At 44.0% G+C, this 19373-nt stretch overlaps 1 protein-coding gene across 1 annotated transcript in view; it reads right to left on the reverse strand.

Moving 5' to 3' along the window:
- The window catches only part of CNBD2 (cyclic nucleotide binding domain containing 2), a 59999-nt gene that overhangs the window by 37932 nt on the left and 2694 nt on the right, over window positions 1–19373 (reverse strand). Inside the window, exons 3-4 of the mRNA XM_081832272.1 lie at window positions 3800–3937; window positions 1364–1417 (exon numbers count right to left, since the gene is read on the reverse strand). Coding sequence (XP_081688398.1) covers window positions 1364–1417; window positions 3800–3937 — 192 coding nt within the window. The remainder of the gene's footprint in view (window positions 1–1363; window positions 1418–3799; window positions 3938–19373) is intronic.

A 19373-nucleotide genomic window follows, 5' to 3' on the forward strand; every position in this document is an offset into this window, starting at 1 on the left:
GCCCAGACTATGGAAGCATTGACTTTTTTTTTTTTTTTTTTAATTAAGTAGGCTCCATGCCCAGCGTGGAGCCCAAAGTGGAGCTTGAACTCATGACCCTGAGATGAAGGCCTGAACTGAGTTCAGGTCAGATGTTCAACCTATTGAGCCATAGGTGCCCTGTGTTGGCCATTTTTAAGGTCTGAATCCAATCTTTTTCCTACTTAACCCTCTCTTGTTATCAATAACCCATTGGGATTTCTATCACAGGGTCCATTTAGGACAAACCACAGATGACTCTGGTTTCTATGAACAAAACTGATTCCCTGGGCCCACTAGAGGTCCTAATTCTTTTAGGAAATCTCTCTCACCACCCCCAACCCCTAGAGACTCCCTTCTCTGGATTCCTACGGAACTGACTCTGTTATTTAACTTCCCAGGTAACTTTCCCCACCTTAACTCCTACTTAAGGGCAGTTACACCACCTAGAATCTCCACAAGCAGACACAGATCTAAGCCTAGAGCTGGTAAGACCTTCAAATATTTCCTATAAATAGGTAGGCGCCTTTAAAATTTAAATTAAATTTTGGGGCACCTGGCTGGCTCAGTCGGTTAAGCGTCTGCCTTTGGCTCAGGTCATGATCCCAGGGTCCTAGAATCAAGTCCCACATCGGGCTCCCTGCTCAGTGGAGAGTCTGCTTCTCTCTCTGCCCCTAACCACCACCGCCCCCCCCCGGCTTGTGCTGGCTGTCTCTCTCACTCTCTCGAAAAAATAAATAAAATCTTTTAAAAAATTTTTTTAAATTAAATTTTAATTTAGTATCCAAGATTTGGTGGGAAGAAGCCGGGAAAATAACAACAATTCTTGAAATTTAGAGAACAAGTCACACAGTCCAAAGATATGAAGCATTCCTTCGCCAGAATGGCCGTCTGGCAGCCACAGGGCGGTGGGGGGGCGGGGGGGTTGGTGTGCCCAATGTCTCTCAGAGGGCTCAGGCAGAGCCAGAATTCACACATAAGCCCGGGCTTTTCCCACCACCCTGATTATTTCTCCTGTGTCTAGAGCTCTCACAGCCTCTACTTTGCCTTTTGCTCCTTGTCCATGGGTCCAAGTACAGGAGCTCTCCCTGCTGGTTCTGTCCAGCTCTAAGGCGACAGTGGGTTCAGGGGGGCTCACAGCCTCAGAATGTCAGGACTGGAATCTTGGGATCACTGAAATCAGCTATTTCATAAATGAGGAAACTAAGTGGCTAGCTCAGGATGATACAATGGCTTGGTGCCAGAACCCGGACTGGACCCAGCTGTCCTGATACCCAGCCCAGTGCCTTTTCCAGGCCATGATGCAGAAGAAAATTCCCAGCAGCAAGGTCAGAGTTATGCATACCTCCTCTGCAACGAAGTCCATAGTATCAAATGTGATTCGGCCTTGTTTCCTTTTCTGGGGGGGGGCGGGTAAAAAGGAATGGGGGAGAAGAAAGAGAATCAGCAAGACCACTCCTAGAATTTTGCACTGAAACCTTCCTGTCCCCATCCCTGTGGTAGGCAGGAAGCCACAGGAACCCTTCTACCAGGTAGTCCTCTCATGTAGACCTCTGCTCAAAAGCCCCGACTCAGCCCCAGCCTCTGGCCCAGCATTAACAACGTGTCATTGTTGAAACAGAGAGAGATGTGGAGGGGTGAGGGTAAAGATAGGAAGGATGGAGAGAGAAAAGGAAGAGGGGAAAGAAGCAAACAAATGGGCAAGTGGAGAGGGACAGAAAGGGACAAAATGGAGGCATCAATGAAGCCAGCCTTCGTTAAGTGCCTATCAGGAACCAGGCATGCTCATCTTCCTTACTCCATTTCATCCTCAGGACAAAGCAGGTATTACGGAGCCCCCTTTTGGACTCGAGGCAGGTGAAGGAACCTACACAAGGATCACACACTGAGTAATCAGTCCTCTCCTAGAGTATGGCCAGAATAAAGAAGTGTAAGAGGTCTTAGGAATGAACTAATCCAACTCTATCTCCTAGGTGGATCCCCAAAGCCATCTTCATTACTATTCAGGGCCCCAAAGTTTCCTATGTGGAAAGAGTAGGGGAAGAGGCAGAGAGAGGGGGAAGATATGTGGGAGAAGGAAGGGGGAATGAAAGGGACAAACAAGGCCCTGACCACCACCTGGGCCAAACCAAGACACACGCCCCCATCTCTCTAGGTATACCGCAGGTCCTTCCCACCCCAGAGCCCCATTTATAGCTTGTGTACCTGTGTGGTGCTTCTCAAGAAGGCCAGTGAAAGAAAGCAGTGGTGCTTGGAAAGATCCAGATTCACAAGCTCTAATGAAAACTGGTCCACGGCTCTCTTTACCTGACCCCACTCTCCAGCCCCCTCGCTCTCTGCCCAGTGGCCCTAGGACCCCCTCAGGCTGCCATTAAGAGACTTCTGCTCTGCTCAAGTCCACTCTGCCCAGGCAATGTCATTAAGTTTTAGCCTCACACTCCCCTGATGACAAGGCTGATTTTGGTCTTCAGCTTCCAAGTGCCCAGGCACCGGCCCATGTCTTCTGGTAACCAAAGACTCCTGGATCCCAGGGCCCATTGCTTTACCACTGCATGATGATACTCTGAGTCAGAATGTCCTTCCTGACAGCGAACCTCAGTCTCTTATTCTTCCACTCCATCCCTTCCCAACTCATGGTCCATCCACAGGGCAGAATCTGGCTGTAGATTCATTTGGTTTGGCCAGCATAATGTCTTTAAAATATATGAATTTGAATGTCTTCAGGTGGGACATGCTCTTCTTTTCTGCAGACCCACAGGCCCCTACTCCCTGCTACATCTTAAACTCAGCGACACACACACAGTTACACCTGATGGCCCCTTAGAGACTGATCTAAGATGGCCTTTCTTTCCCCATCAGCACTGCCCATACCCCTCTCCTTCAGAAATCATTTGGGGCAATTTCTTGGAGTGAATCCTGTGCAGTTGGGAGGCAGGACTGAATCTAGTCACTCTGGGCACAACAGGAAAATGGGCAGGGTTTGTCCAGAGATTGGGAGAAACATTGGGGCCCTGAATAGTAATGAAGATGCCTTTGTGGATCCAGAACAGGTTAACAGAATGGTGATCAACTTTTCTGAGCTAAAAAGGGTACATGATCTACCACTAGGACAAAATATTTGAAATGGGGACCTTCTAGAAAATCTAGAAAGCATGGTCTCCGGAGTGAGCAGGGCCCTGCATGTGTTCCTTTGTTTAAGTGGAGGGGACAGAAAAGAAGGTAGAGATGAACAGTGGTGGGCATTCAGAAAACCCTGATTCTAATGAGACTTCTGGATTTCTCTGGCTCTTTTGATCCCTGTTGGAATGGAGATGGTTTCTTCCCTACTCCTGGTGTTTCTTTCCACATGGAGGGAGTTGTACTGGTAGAACACTACTAGCCCCTCTCCTTCCATATTGAGAAGGAGCGACTTAAACTCCTTGGTGAATTTGGAAGGAAAAACTGGGTGAGATCATTCCTTCTCCATCTCTCTGAGCCCACATTCTGCTCTGCCCTCCTCTGCTGAGTTTAGGGCAGGAGACCCTGCTCCCGCAGTGGAGGCCTGCCTTGGTCCAGCACTGCCCATGACCGGACATGTAAGGCTATCTAATTCTGGGGTTTAGTCTTAGTCTTAGTCATCCTCCAATAAAAGTCTCATCATTAGCAAAAGTGACAGTTAGGTCTCCCATCTGCTTTACCCTTTGTCTTCTCTCTGTTGGTTCAGAATATGGCCTGGGAAGTGAGGTGCTATTTATCGGACCCCCTTTAAAACCTCACAATCCTGCTAAGGCCAGCTGCTTACATCCCAGAAGGAAAAGATAGGGTGCTTTCTGTGAGCAGTCTCGATGATCTGATATTCCCGGAATCCCCTGAGGCCCTGGCGGAACATTTTACACACTCGGATCATCACAATGATATCCATGGTGAGCTGGTACAGCCCCTGTGGAAACAAAACAAATTAGATCAGTAGAAACCATCTGTTTTTGACAGCCACCAGCAGGCTGGATGGCGCCAACAAGGTGAAATGGGATAGGATTAAATGCAGGGTTCTGTGCTGGAAACATGGTTACATTTTCAGGAAGTCTTCAGGCCTGTTGAAATCGTGTTGGTAGCCTGAAAATGGCCACAGCTGGGAGTATTTATGCCGCAGAAACTGGCAACTACTACAAACCTCCCTCACCAGGAGCCGGTTGTTAAAACATTCTCCAGCACAGCTCTAGTTAAATACCAAGTCCTTCACTTCGGTCCAGAAAACAGCACCAAGCGACAGCAGGCAGCAAGAGGTGATGCAAAGAGCCTGGATTTTGGAATCAGATGGATCTGACAGAAGAACAGCCAAGCAGAGGCAACATTGCTGCCTTTGAAGACAGAGGACAGGGGCCACGAGCCAAGGGATGTGAGTGGTCTCTAGAAGCTAGAGAAGTCCAGGAAATGGGATTCTTCCCTAGACCCTCAAGAAAGGAATGCGGTCCTGCTGACACCTGGATTTTAGCCCAGGGAGACCCGAGCCAGACTTCTAGCCTACATAAGATAATATCATTTGTCTTAAGCCACGAAATTGTATGATATGTTACAGCAGCAATAGGAAACTAATATAACCACTCGTCCAAGCTGGGCCATCTGATCCCAGGCAAACTTTGACCCTGGGATTTGGAATTGGAACTGAGAACAAATCAGACTCTCTATCCCAGTATGAATTTGGCAGTAAGGGCAGTCACCCTCTGCCAGTCAAGTAAATACAGGGAATAGGGAAACAAGTTCAACACCAAAGAGACAAATCCAGAATGTGAAACTATCTACAAGTCAACTAACCCAGTTTCTTTCTTTTTTTTTTTAGTTTTTTATTTATTTATTTGAGAGAGAGGGAACACAAGCAGGGGGAGTGGGAGAGAGAGAAGCAGGCTTCCCTCTGAGCAGGGAGCCCGATGTGGGGCTCGATCCCAGGACCCCGGGATCATAACCTGAGCCAAAGGCAGATGCTTAATGACTGAGCCACCCAGACGCCCCCAACTAACCCAGTTTCTTAAGAGACATACAAATAAATGCAAAATATGAACCTTTGGATCCTGATTCATAATAACAAGCTGTAAAAGCCATTATTTAGGGACAAATAAGGAAGTTGAATATGCCTGGAGATTAGATGATATCAGGGATATTAGTGTTAATTTTCTTAATCTTATAGTGATGTTGTAATCATGTCCTTATTTTTTTTTTTTAAGATTTTATTTATTTGACAGAGAGAGAGAGAGCGAGAGCAGGAACACAAGCAGGGGGAGTGGGAGAGGGAGAAGCAGGCTTCCTGCCGAGCAGGGAGCCCGATGTGGGACTCGATCCCAGGACCCTGGGTTCATGACCTGAGCTGAAGGCAGACGCTTAACGACTGAGCCACCCAGGCACCAAATCATGTCCTTATTTTTAAGAAGTGTCATAAAAAATGCAACTTAGGGGCGGCTGGGTGGCTCAATGGGTTAAGCGTCTGAGACTCAGGTCATAATCCCAGGGTCTTGGGATTGAGTCCTCGGCAGGGAGCCTGCTTCTCCCTCTCCCCGGCTTGTGCTCTCATGCTCTCTCTCTCTCAAATAAGTAAAATCTTTGAAAAAAAAAAATGCAACTTACTCTCACATGATTCAACAAGCACACACACAAATACGTAAAGCCAATGTGGCAAAATGCTGACTGTTAGATCTAAGGAGTGATCATTATATTTCAACTTGTATGTTTGAAAATTTCCATAATGAAACAAATGCAAAAGCTAAAAACTTTTATTAACTTCTGTTAATCAGGAGATCAAAAATAAAATGAAAAACACAAACTGAAGACTGGAAGAATACATTTGCCAGGAACAGAATCAACAAAGGATTCCTACCCAAAATTAGAAAGAATAGCTATTACAAAAAACCACTATCCAAAACTGTTTTAAAATTTTTTTAATTTTTAAAAATTCTACAAATCAAGGGAAAAATACAAATAACCCCCCCCCCAAAAAATGAGCAAAGGATATGAACAGGTAATTCAAAGGGAAAACCCAAATCACCTATAAATAATGAAAAGATTCTGAACATCACTAGCGATAACGGAAATGCAAATTAAAGCGACAACAAGATACCATTTTACACTTATCGGATTCGGGAACTGGAAGACATTTCCCATGGGAAAAGCTGAAAACAACTGAAGTGTCCATCAGTAGGGAAATGTATCAAGGCATTACTGTACAGTCCCAGGACTGAACTAGCCCTAGAGCTGTGTATGTCAGTGTGGGTAAAGCTCACACAATTTTGAGTAGAAAAAAGGTTGAAAAAGGACACCATTTTTAAAAATGTGTTACATAGGGGCGCCTGGGTGGCTCAGTCGTCAAGTGTCTGCCTTCGGCTCAGGTCATGATCCCAGGGTCCTGGGATCGAGCCCCGCATTGAGCTCCCTGCTCCGCGGTAAGCCTGCTTCTCCCTCTCCCACTCCCCCTGCTTGTGTTCCCTCTTTGGCTATGTCTCTCTCTGTCAAATAAATAAATAAAATCTTAAAATAAAATGTGTTACATACTATGCTACTTATAAATACATACACATGTAATAAAATTTTAAAATATAGACAGTACAGGGCGCCTAGGTGGCTCAGTCCTTAAGTGTCTGCCTTCGGCTCAGGTCATGATCTCAGGGTCCTGGGATCGAGTCCCACATCGGGCTCCCTGCTCGGCGGGAAGCCTGCTTCTCCCACTCCCCCTGCTTGTGTTCTCTCTCTCGCTCTCTCTCTCTCTGTCGAAAAATAAAAATAAAATCTTAAAAAAAATAAAAAATAAGAAAATAAAATCTAGATAGTACACATCAACCTCAGGAAAGTGGTCCCCAGTGAGGAAGAAGGGAATGGGATGATGAGGAGCTTCACCAGTACCTATAACATCTTCTTTAAAAACATTTATATCTGAAGGAAATACAGGGAAAGGCTTTATTAATAAAATTAATACTTATCAAATACTAATTTTCCACCAGGCACGATTCTAAGCCCTTTAGATGTATCAACTCATTTCATCGTCAACAATAAATCAATGCAATCAATGCTAATACTATCATCACCCTTCAGAGAGGGGAAAATAGGCACAGCAAATCAAGTAACTTGCCTAATACTAATATTAGTCATAGGACTAATAGGTGATAGGGATTTGAACCCAGGCTGTCTGGCTCCAGAATCCATAGGCTCAACCTATCACTCTGTCCTGCTGCCAGGCCTTATTCCCTCTGGATCTCATGACAGCAGCAGAAAGGGTGGGTACAGAGCAGTTCTTAGGGGCTCAGAGTGTAGCCTGTGACATGCCCACTGTCAAGGGGATAGCAGTCTACAGGAAATGGGTCAGAATTCAGTCTTTCTGAAGCGTAACCTGGACTCTATCCTTTGTGCCATGCTGTGACTCCAAAAGATAGACCCCCCTCTTACACCTATCCTCCTTTCCTCAAAATACCACTCTTCCCTCCCAGGACCCTTGACATCCTCACCAGTTCCTTCTTCAGGATCTGCCACGAATAAGACACCATATATCTCCTCATGGTTCCTGAGCTGGCAAATGGCACAACTAGCCCCTTTGCCTTTCAAGGGTAGGACCACAAATCCTTCCCAAAGCATCCACTTATATTAGAAACAAATAGCTTCCCTCGGTGGCAAGGTAGGAGTTTCTCTCCACTCCTCATACCCTACCAACAGCTTCTGGAAGCCTTGTTCTGAGAAAATCTCATTCTCAGAACAATCTCCTTATATCACAATGGAGGATTCTGGAAGAGAAGGCAGGGAAGGAATTGGAATCCGGGAGTCTAACATTTATTGAGCACTCATAGGCTCATAGGCATTATCTTAGTTAATCCTCACAACTACCACAAGGTGAGGGTCCACTCCATACATAAGAATGAGACTCCAAGTAGCTAACTGATTGCTAGTCATGAAGCCATCTTAAAGTAGGGGGCAGGAGCACCTAACACCTCAGCCTAGGGGGCTCTCCAAGGCTTAGAACTTGGAGACCCTGAAGTGTGGGTGCATGACGCTGTCCTATAAATCTTGTTAAATCAGCAAATCAGGAACACTCAGAAAATCAGAAGTCCTCAGTTAAATGGGGTGCCAAATGTTGAAAGGAACTCGGTGACTAGAACTCAGAGACCCTGAGATCCTTCCAAAGGTAGAGAAGAATATAGGATCTAAAGTACTGCTGTCTACTAGATTAAAGATGGCAGTTGATGACCGCAATTTGCTCTTGTATGAGAATCTTCAATAAAAAACTATGATTTCAAGTATTGCCTGATTTGCCATTCCTATCCAGCTAGGCCTATCTGCCAACCCTCTCCCAACTGACAGCCAAATGGAAGGACACTGAACACAGTGAAGACAGCCAGACAACAGGGAAGACCCAAGCTCTGAATTACTAAATTCAAAGGCCACCACTCCTAGAGTGAGACACTAACCACTTACAGAGATGAGAAGAGACAGAATTGGGTTTTCTTCCTCCCTTGCCTTGGGAAAAGATGCAAAGAACTCAGGGAGAAACAGAGTAAGAGAAAGTTTCAGAGAAAAAGAGAGAGCAGCAGTGTGGAGTTTTTGCCTCCTCTACCACAGACCTGGTCTTAAGGAAGGAAATACAAAAGTTTAGGGAGTTTCTGAAACAAACTAGGGACAGGGAAGGCAAGAAAGATGGTGGGAGGTGGCTATGGACAGGGAGGTATCCGATCAGTCCTCTGAGCTGCCTGAGATGCAAGTGACATGGATAGTACCCAGACTAACAAGGGGCATCGGAGGATGCCAGTAAGTAGGGCCAAGACCCTGATGAGACACTGAAAGTAGACACTCCCCACCTCCCCTTTTGCCAGTGGTGGTTGTATAATTTCCGTAGGTATTGGATCAGTGTTGGGGAGAAAGAGGCAGGAACTTTGGAGAACTCTGAACTGGCCTAAGATGAGTCAATCAGCCTGAAATTACATCCCCTCAAAATTACTGGATTGGATCTCAATTTACCTGAAGACATCTAAGTTGTCTATTAGGAGGCAGGGTGGGGACTCAGAGTCAGACATTAAAGTCAGTTCTAGAAATTAAGGGAGTGTTGGGCTCCTGAGTGGCTCAGTCAGTTAAGTGTCTGCCTTCAGCCCAGGTCATGATCCCAGGGTCCTGGGATCGAGTCCTGCATCAGGCTCCCTGCTCAATGGGGAGTCTGCTTTTCCCTCTCCCTCTGCCCCTCCCCCATGCTCGTGCTCGCTCTCCCTCAAATAAATAAAATCTTTAAAAAAAATAAATTAAAGAAGTGTCATTTCTGTCCCAGTGGTTTTTGGTTTTTTTTTTAAGATTTTATTTATTTGACAGAGAGAGACATAGCGAGACAGGGAACACAAGCCGGGGGAGTGGGAGAGGAAGAAGCAGGCTTCCTGCTGAGCAGGGAGTCCAATGCAGGGCTTGATCCCAGGACCCCGGGATCATGACCTGAGCCGAAGGCAGACGCTTAATAACCGAGCCACCCTGGCGTCCCACTATCCCAGTTTCTAATCTTAAATTGAACTGTTGTAGAGTAGAATGTCAGAAAGGGCATTGGTCCTAGTCTTATGTGATCTTGGGTAAATTACCTTAACCACACTGGGCCTCACTTTCCTCCTTTTAAAACTGAGTTAGAAGGGGCGCCTGGGTGGCTCAGTTGGTTAAGCAACTGCCTTCGGCTCAGGTCATGATCCTGGAGTCCCTGGATCGAGTCCCGCATCGGGCTCCCTGCTCGGCAGGGAGTCTGCTTCTCCCTCTGACCCTCCTCCCTCTCATGCTCTCTGTCTCTCATTCTCTCTCTCTCAAATAAATAAATAAAATCTTTAAAAAAAAACAAAAAACAAAAAAAAAACTGAGTTAGAGGGGTGCCTGGGTGGCTCAGTCGGTTAAGCAGCTGCTTTCGGCTCAGGTCATGATCCCAGGGTCCTGGGATCAAGCCCCGCAATAGGCTCTCTACTCAGCAGGGAGGCTACTTCTCCCTCTCCCTCTAACTACCACTCTGCATACTTGTGGTCTCTATCTCTCTCTCTGTCAAATAAATAAACAAATAAAATCTTTAAAAAAAAAAAAACTGAGTTAGAGCCAACTCAACAAATAATTTCTTTTCTTTTCCTTTTTAAAAAAATTTTTAAAAAGATTTTATTTATTTTTTGACAGAGAGAGAGACAGCAAGAGAAAGAACACAAGCAGAGAGTGTGGGAGAGGGAGAAGCAGACTTCCCGCTGAGCAGGGAGCCGGACGCGGGGCTTGATCCCAGGACTCTGGGATCATGAGCTAAGCGGAAGGCAGACACTTAATGGCTGAAAAAAGGCACCCCTTTTTTCCTTTTTTTTAAAGGATTTATTTATTTATTTGAGAGAGAAAGCATGAGCAGGGGGAGGGGCCGAGGGAGAGGGAGAGAATCTCAAGCAGACACCCCCTAAGCACAGAGCCCAACTCAGGGCTCAATCCCAGGACCCTGAGATCATGACCTGAGCAGAAATCAAGATTCGGACACTTAACTGACTGAGGCACCCAGGAACCCCAAATAATTTCTTTTCAAGATAAGATCCTTATTGTTTTGCTAATTATAAGAGTTATACAACAAACATTTATAGAACTCCAACTACACGCAAAGCAGGAAAAGGTGAGTAAAACACGGTCTCTGCTCACAAGGAGTTCACAATATGGTGGGGATGGGAACCACAGCCATAAGAGAAAGTTATACTAAAATAAAGCTATAAAGATAAATGAAGAAAGGGCAGGGCCTGATCAGAGAGCACGAGATGTGGCTGGAATATGAGATACTCAGGATGCACAGCAGGAAGTGAGGTTGTGCAGGCAGAGGTCACAAACCAGCCATCCATGGGCCAAGTTGAGTTTGCAGACTGCTTTATTTGACCCACATGGTGTTCTGGTTAAAATATTGTTAAAACTTGGGTGCCTGGGTGGCTCAGTTGGTTGGGCGACTGCCTTCGGCTCAGGTCATGATCCTGGAGTCCCGGGATCGAGTCCCGCGTCGGGCTCCCTGCTCGGCAGGGAGTCTGCTTCTCCCTCTGACCCTCTCCCCTCTCATGTGCTCTCTCTCTCTCAAATAAATAAATAAAATCTTAAAAAAAAATATATTGTTAAAATTTAACTTGGTTATCTTTAGTTGGGGAATGGGTTCTCTAATTCACCAAGGTCTTCACCTCAGAGAATCATGTTACCTGCCAGGCATGTTACCTACTTGCAACTCCCAGTATAGGATCTACATAGCCTCTTTCAGGCCTAAAAATCCTTTGATTATATAATCAGTGGTTGCAAAATTGTGGTCCACAGGCCATATCTAGCCTGCTGGCATGTTTTGACAGTTTTTTTAAAAATTTGAATTAGTTGGGGTATGTGGCTGACTCAGTCAGTACAGCATGCTACTCTTGATCTTGGGGTTGGGAGTTCGAGCCCCATGTTGAGTGTAGAGATTACTTAAAAAGTAAAAAAAAAATCTTGAAAAATTTTTTTGAATTAGTAGTCAACACTTAAATACTAGGATTTTGGGGGCAATTTTCTAGGAAAATAATTTACCCAAGTGACCCTGATATAAGCCATATAAATGGACTAATTTTCATAGAAGAAATAGAGGAAGTTGTAAAAGAACTCTCTCACCACCTCCACCATCACCAAGAAAGAAAATAGTACTGGGTCCTGAAGAGAAAGCTAGAGGTTCATCTCATTTATAAATATCGTTTTTAAAGTCTTTAAATATACGCAAACAGAATTCAATAGTACATTTTTTTTTTAAGATTTTATTTATTTATTTAACAGAGAGAGAGACAGCGAGAGAGGGACCACAAGCAGGGGGAGTGGGAGAGGGAGAAGGAGACTCTCCCACTGAGCAGGGAGCCCGATGCGGGGCTGGATCCCAGGACCCCGGGATCACGACCCTAGCCAAAGGCAGATGCTTAATGACTAAGCCACCCAGGCGCCCCTCAATAGTACATTTAAAAACATCATTGGGGGGCACGTCTAGGGGATGCAGTCAGTTTAGTGGCTGACTCTTGGTTTTGACTCAGGGTCATGGGATCAAGCCCCACCTTGGCTCCGCACTCAGTGTGGAGTCTGCTTGGGTTTCTCTCTCCCTCTCCCTCTGCTCCTCCCCTCCCACCACCCCCGCAAATAAATAAATAAATCTTAAAAAAAAAAAATCATCGGGGCCCCTGGTTGGCTCAGTTGGTAGAGCATTGTAGCGATTACTTAAAAATAAAAGAAAAAAATATTTTAAAAAAAGAAATCATTTTGGAGCCTCTGGCTGGCTCAGTCAGAAAAGCATGCAACTCTTGATCTTGGGGTGGTGAGTTCGAGCCCCACATTGGGTGTAGAGATTACTTAAACAAACAAACAAACAAACAAACTTTTTAAAAAAATTAAAAACTTTTTTTGAGAGGGCCACATTAATGAACAGGTCACTCTTGGGGACCACTGGGACTCCACTGTGCTGGGACCTTAATAAGACTGCACAAAGCATGCTCAAAGCTGTCCCATTGGTTAAGGGCTACCCCCGGAGGCATTCACGGGCCAACTTTTCTGGACTGAGCAACCCAGTGGCCAGAGAAAGCTCTCAGCAAAGTCCTTAGAGTAGGACGCTGTCTTGCTGGCCTGTGCAGAAATGGCAAGTCAGAGGGTTAAAGCCAACAGAGAAGGCCTGGGGCTGCAGGTCTCAGGGAGAACTGGCAGAGTTCCAAATTCTCCCCCAAAAGGGGGCACATTGGAAGGCAGAACCAACAGCCCCTTCTGTAGAGCACTGGGATCAGAAGGGCTGGGCTCTGAGAGCTTCCCTGGTGCCTCTGGCACCAAGGAGAAGCAGGGCACGAGGGCTGGCCAGGGAAACGCACTGACTGCCATGCTTGTGGCCCTGCAGCTGCCAAGCTCCATCTGCCAGGAGGAGGAAAGAACTAAGCCAATTTGCTCACACAAAACCTTTGTCAGAAGGAGCTGTGCTGATGACCTCGGAGACTTCCGGCCAGCCCAGAATTCTACTCTAGTCCCTTCTCCATGCACACCTCCAGCAAATAGCTGGTCCAGAAAGAACTCACTTCATTTAAAGGGGATTTATAATAAAAAATAAATAGCACCAGACCCATATATTACAGAAAAGTGGGGGGGGGAGGGGAGGGGGGGAAGCAGGGACCAGAAAAAACAAATGGCAGATGAAAGGCACTCACAGAAAAAAAAAAATTAACATGAAACATGATAATCAGGAAACACAAAGAACTCAAAGGGCTTAATACATTTCAAAACAAGAGTTCAAAGCAAAGATGCAATAGTTCAAAGAGATGATGAAGCAACTGAAGGAGATGACACTGGCAGAGCTCAGGAAAGAAGTGGGGTTTTTTTGTTTCTGTGTTTTTAAAAAAACAAAACAAAAACACCTCAGAACTGAAGATCATTTCAGAAACATCAAAAAGGAAGCCAGCCTTGCTGAACACAGAGGTCAGGATTGCAAAAAGCAAGTGAGGGAGTTGTCAGTGAAAACTTAAAAAGGAACGAAGAAATAATCCAACTAACAGGTATGGAAACACAGAGGGAGAGAGAGTGGGCTAAGTACATGGGTTTCTTCAACTTTAGAGGTGTAAATCTTTTTTTTTTTTTTAAGATTTTATTTTATTTTTTTTAAGATTTTATTTATTTATTTGAGAGAGAGAGAATGAGAGAGAGCAAGCACATGAGAGGGGGGAGGGTCAGAGGGAGAAGCAGACTCCCCGCCGAGCAGGGAGCCCGATGCGGGACTCGATCCAGGGACTCCAGGATCATGACCCGAGCCGAAGGCAGTCGCTTAACCAACTGAGCCCCCCAGGCGCCCTTAAGATTTTATTTTTAAGTGGGGCGCCTAGATGGCTCAGTTAAGCGTCTGCCTTCGGCTTGGGTCATGATCACGGGGTCCTGGGATTGAGCCCCAAGTCCAGCTCCCTGCTCAGCGGGAGAATCTGCTGCTCCCCTTCCGTCTGCCCCTCCCTCCACTCATGCACTCTCTCTCTCAAACAAATAAATAAAATCTTAAAAAAAATTTACTTTTAAGTAATCTCTACACCCAACGTGGGGCTCAAACCTACAACCCCAAGATCAAGAGTTGCATGCTCTACCGACTGAGCCTGCCAAGTTCCCTATAGCTGTAAATCTTCAGACACATTTTAAACCTGATAAACCAAGAAAAAGATGTATAAGCCTATTTAAAAGATATAAAGGGAACTAACAATAATCATGAAAACTGGATAGAAGGATTAAAAAGAAGGAGAAGTATAACAATTACTCTTTCTTGACTTCGAATTTTGTACTAGGCACATATATATATATGCATATATATATAATATATCTCACCTGTTAAAATGAATGCATCAATTTTTAATTTTTTTTTATTTAAGTAAACTCTACCCCCAGTGTGGGGCTTGAACTCATGGCCCCAAGATCATGCATCACATGCTCTACTGACTGAGCCAGCCAGGCATCCCTAAATGCATCAATTTCTAAGTAATTAAGCAAAATCAATGCAGTGCAATGAGGGACACAGCTACTAGGAGAGCACCACAATCAAAACAGGTTCACTGAGTTCTAGGAACTAGGAGGGTTGCAATTGAATAGAAATAAGTGAAAGGAGAAAATGACAAAAGGATTATAAAGTACCCAGGCTTTTGAATTTACATTGGTTTATCAGGAACAATAATTAGTAATAACTGAGTTAATTACAAACGTAATCTGGCTAGATTAAGCACCCTAGACCAGTATCTGCAGCTTATCAAGACATCAAAAGATAAAAGACCTTTACCCCAAGATCAAACATATTTGATAAAATAGGTTACCAAAAAGAAATAAAGTCAGTAGAGAGACCAGAGCAAGCTTCTTAGACTTTGTAATGAAAGATTTTAAAAAAACAAAACACACATACACACACACACACACACACAAGGAACATCCTGGGGCCCTTGTATCCAAACCACCTCATTAGCTGAACCTGCTTTCTCTTCACCATGATCACAGCCGGCCTCCTGGAATGATGCATGTAGTGTGTGGTGAGTGTAAATGAAATGATAAGATTACTAGATCTGTTGAAAATATGAATATCCTGTCTACTCATAACTTACCTTAAAATTTTCTATTTAACATCTCCCATTGAGAAAATAATGCAAAATAACAACTGCTGGCAAGGATGGGGAGAAACTGGAACCCAAGTGCGTTGCTGGTGTAAATGTAAAATGGTGGAGCCACTGTGGAAAATAGCATGGCAGTTGCTCAAAAATTTAAGTAAAGCATCACCCTATGATCCAACAATTCTACTTCTGGGTATATACTCGGAGGAATTAACAGCAGAGACTCCAAAAGATATCTGTATACCAATGTTCACAGCAGTATTATTTGCAATAGTCAAAAGGTAGAAAAACCCAAATGTCCATTGACAAATGAATAAGCAAAATGTGCTATCTATATATAATGGAATGTTAGCCTTAAAAAGGAAGGAAATTCGGGGCGCCTGGGTGGCTCAGTTGGTTAAGCGACTGCCTTCGGCTCAGGTCATGATCCTGGAGTCCCTGGATCGAGTCCCGCATCGGGCTCCCTGCTCGGCAGGGAGTCTGCCTCTCTCTCTGACCCTCCCCTCTCTCATGTGCTTGCTCTCTCTCATTCTCTCTCTCTCAAATAAATAAATAAAAAATCTTTAAAAAAAAAAAAAGGAAGGAAATTCTGATACATGCTATAATGTTGATGAAACTTGGAAATATTCGAACTTGGAAACAAGCCAGACACAAAAGGACAAATATTGTAGGATTCCCTTTGTATGAGGTTCCTACAAATTCATAGAGACAGAAAATAGACTGGTGGTTGCAGGGGACTGGGAAGAGGGGTGAATGGGGAGTTATTATTTAATGGGTACAGAGTTTCAGTTGGGGAAGATGAAAATTTGCTGGCAACAGATGGTAGTGACAGTTACACAACAATGTGTATGTACTTAAATGCCACTGAACTATACACCTAAAGATGGTTTAAATGGTAAATTTTGTTTTGTAGATTTCACCACAATTTTTCTTTAAGTTAAAAAAAAAAAAAAAGAATGTTCCCCTTCCTCCTCCATTCTTAAATGATCATCCAGAAGCCATTAGATGGTACCAGCCATGGTAGGCATCTGCCTGGGGGTGGAGGAGGCTGTGGTTGGCGAGCCGGTAGCCCTGGAGCCCTGGGCAGGGTAAGGATGATGGGAGATGGAAGCAACAACAGGAGACTAGTTACTCATAGGAGGAATGGTCAAAAAAGATCATGAGAGCCAGGTTTCTCTCTGTTGAAAAAGAGAATTAAATGAATGGAAAGGGCAAAAACTAGAATAAACCCCATGGTGTTGAACTTGAGTTGAAGGTGTTGGTGTGAACACCTGGATTTCAATATATATGTAGACAGATATAGAAACAGATGCATAAATAAATAGATATATAGTTAAAATTTGAGTAAATTTGAGTAAATTTAAAAACTGAGTAAATTTGAAGATCTAATTGGTTTTATCAAACAATTCATAAATCATGCAACACCTCATCTAGCAAGCAGAAATACTCTGAAGAGTTATGCAAAATGGGAGGCTTTCATAGAGAGGACTGTAGGACGAGGAAGTCACTAGTAAAGGAAGCATGAAGGTTCCTCAGAGGAAAGTTAAGAGTTTGGGATGATGGCTTCTCATTGGCTGAACCAGAGCACTTCCCATTGGCCAGGCTTGTTGCTAGGTCAGAAGAATATCTTCTTTTTGCCAGAGTGGTGAAGTAGTAACCCCTTCCTGTTGGAGATGCAAGGTACCTCTCCTCCTCTTTTTTGGGGTAACTGGCCACAAGTGGTTGCGTGAGAGCTCCCCCTATAAGTCTTCCCAAACCCAACTTTAGTTGAGGTTTCCTTTACTAACTTTCCCGGTACTTTTCCTCACTCTGTTCATGAGGGAGCCTAGGAGCAGTGATTATTCCAACAGCAATGAACAAACCCAGTGCCCAAATCTTGGTTTCTAAACACCATTCTCCACTAAAAGAACAAGGGTTTCTTGGAGAAATGGCTGATTCCAGAGCTGGGATAGGGAAGGTACAAGATGTGCTGAAAAGTATGGAAATTTTCAAAAAATGATAGAAGTCAGCCTGAAGGCGTTCTTACTAGTCAAATATAGGGTAATTTGGGCATCAGAATAAATAATTCCAGTGGCAACCAAGATGTAGTAACCCCATTACAGGCGCTCTCCCCTGTCCATTGTAACCAAAAACTTCGGACAAAACACAACTTGGGACTCTTACAAGTAATTAATGGCAAGTGTGCTGGGGTGGGGGGCAGGTAGTAAAAATGAAAAAACAGCCCCAATGGGGGTGAGTTTCATGGTTTAATGAAGTCACAGGATACAAGTCATTAGACAAGAATCAATTGTATTTTTATATACCATTGAACAATTAGAAACTGAAAATTTTCAAACGACACCATTTATAGTAGCACTAAAAACATGAAATACTTAGGTATAAATATAATATATGCAGATGCTGTATGCTGAAAACAATAAAACATTGAGGTAAGAAATTAAAGAGCATCTAAATAATATCAGACCTGGTACCAGTTCCTGTACATATATTTCCTCTTTGACTCTTCAGAGCCATTCTGTGTGGTAGTTACTACCTCCAGGCTCAGAAAGAGTCGGACTTATCTAAAGCCATAGGATAAAAGAATTCATAGCAGCTTCATTTTGGAATAGCCTGAAATTGGAAATAACTCAAATGTCCTTCAACCAGTGACTAAGCAAACCATGGCATATCCACACCATGGCTTATTACTCAGCAATAAAAATGAACAAACTATGAAACATATAAAACCTAGATGACTCTCCAGGGAATTATTCTGAGTGAAGAAAGCCAGTCCCAAATGGTTACACACTGTATGATTCCATTTATATAACATTTTTGAAATGAAACAATTATAGAGATGGAGAACAGATTAGTGGTTGCCTGCGGCTAGAGATGGGGGGTAGGGGAGAGGGATGGGTGTAATTATAAAGCGGTAGCATGAGGGACTGTCAGAACTAGACCTCAAGACCTGACCTTTGCTGCCTACCTGCTTGTACTCACCAACCTCTGTCCCACATTTTTCCTTAAGCTCTTCTTTCCAGCTTATCTCTTTAACTCAGGCAAAAGACCCAATGGGCAGAGCATCCTGTGATGGAAACTGAAAACCCTCAAGCAGTAAGGACTGCCTGGACAAAATGCTGCAGCTGGCCCAGACCACCCAGTTCAGTTTGAACTCAACCCCTGACTCACGCATGCGCAGATGGGCCATGGAATGACCAATTGTTACCTTTACCTCATTATAATACTAAAATCTGCACTCAAGGAGGAGCACAAACCTCATTTACATAATGCACAATACACGCATAGGCATGTTTCCTTAAGGTGCATGCATGACTTTATGCCCACCTCTACATATGATGACAAGGCTTTCCTATCTAAATATTCATCCTACTTTACCTAAATAAAAGGAATCCATTCACCCTTGCTCAGAGTCACAGCTTTGGAAGTTATTACCCGCGATCTCCTTATTTGCTGCAAATACAGTTTACTTTGTGAGAGCACTCTATGTGGTATAGTTTCTATCTGTAATTCACCAAGGATCAAAATCACTTTAGTTCAGTTAAAGGATCTTAGTGGTCATCAAACATTTCTAGATATTGTGGCACAGGTACATGAATCTACACGTGATAAAACTGCATAGGCCTATACACATACACAAATAAGCGCTTATAAAACTGGTAAAATCTGAGGGCGCCTGGGTGGCTCAGTCGGTTAAGCGACTGTGTTCGGCTCAGGTCATGATCCTGGAGTCCCTGGATCGAGTCCCGCATCGGGCTCCCTGCTCGGCAGGGAGCCTGCTTCTCCCTCTGACCCTCCCCCCTCTCATGTGCTCTCTCTCCTTCTGTCTCAAATAAATAAATAAAATCTTTAAAAATATATATATTAAAAAAAAAACTGGTAAAATCTGAATAAACTCTGTGGATTGTATCATTGTCAATCTTCTGATGTTGATATTGTACTATGATTGTGCAAGATATCACCACTGGGGAAAACTGGGTGAAAAGTGCATAAGACCTCTCTGTACTATTTTTGCAACTTTCTATGAAGCCATAATTATTTCCAAATAAAAAGCCTTAAAAAAAAAAGTATCGAGGCTTCTATACCACAACCCCCAACAGTATGCCATTAAAAGACACCAAAGTCTCTGAAAGAGTATGGGAATCATATTAGAGCTCCCCTTCATAGATGAAACCCACTACTTGTCCTTTTTCCCTTGATTCAACATTTACGGAGAGTCCAACTGGGAATCTTATGTTGGAAACTAAGTGATAGGAGATGCATGATTTATGATCCCTTCCGAAG

Source organism: Leptonychotes weddellii, chromosome 10 (assembly GCF_054177405.1).
Source record: "Leptonychotes weddellii isolate Sample4059 chromosome 10, ASM5417740v2, whole genome shotgun sequence".
Lineage (NCBI taxonomy): Eukaryota > Metazoa > Chordata > Mammalia > Carnivora > Phocidae > Leptonychotes > Leptonychotes weddellii.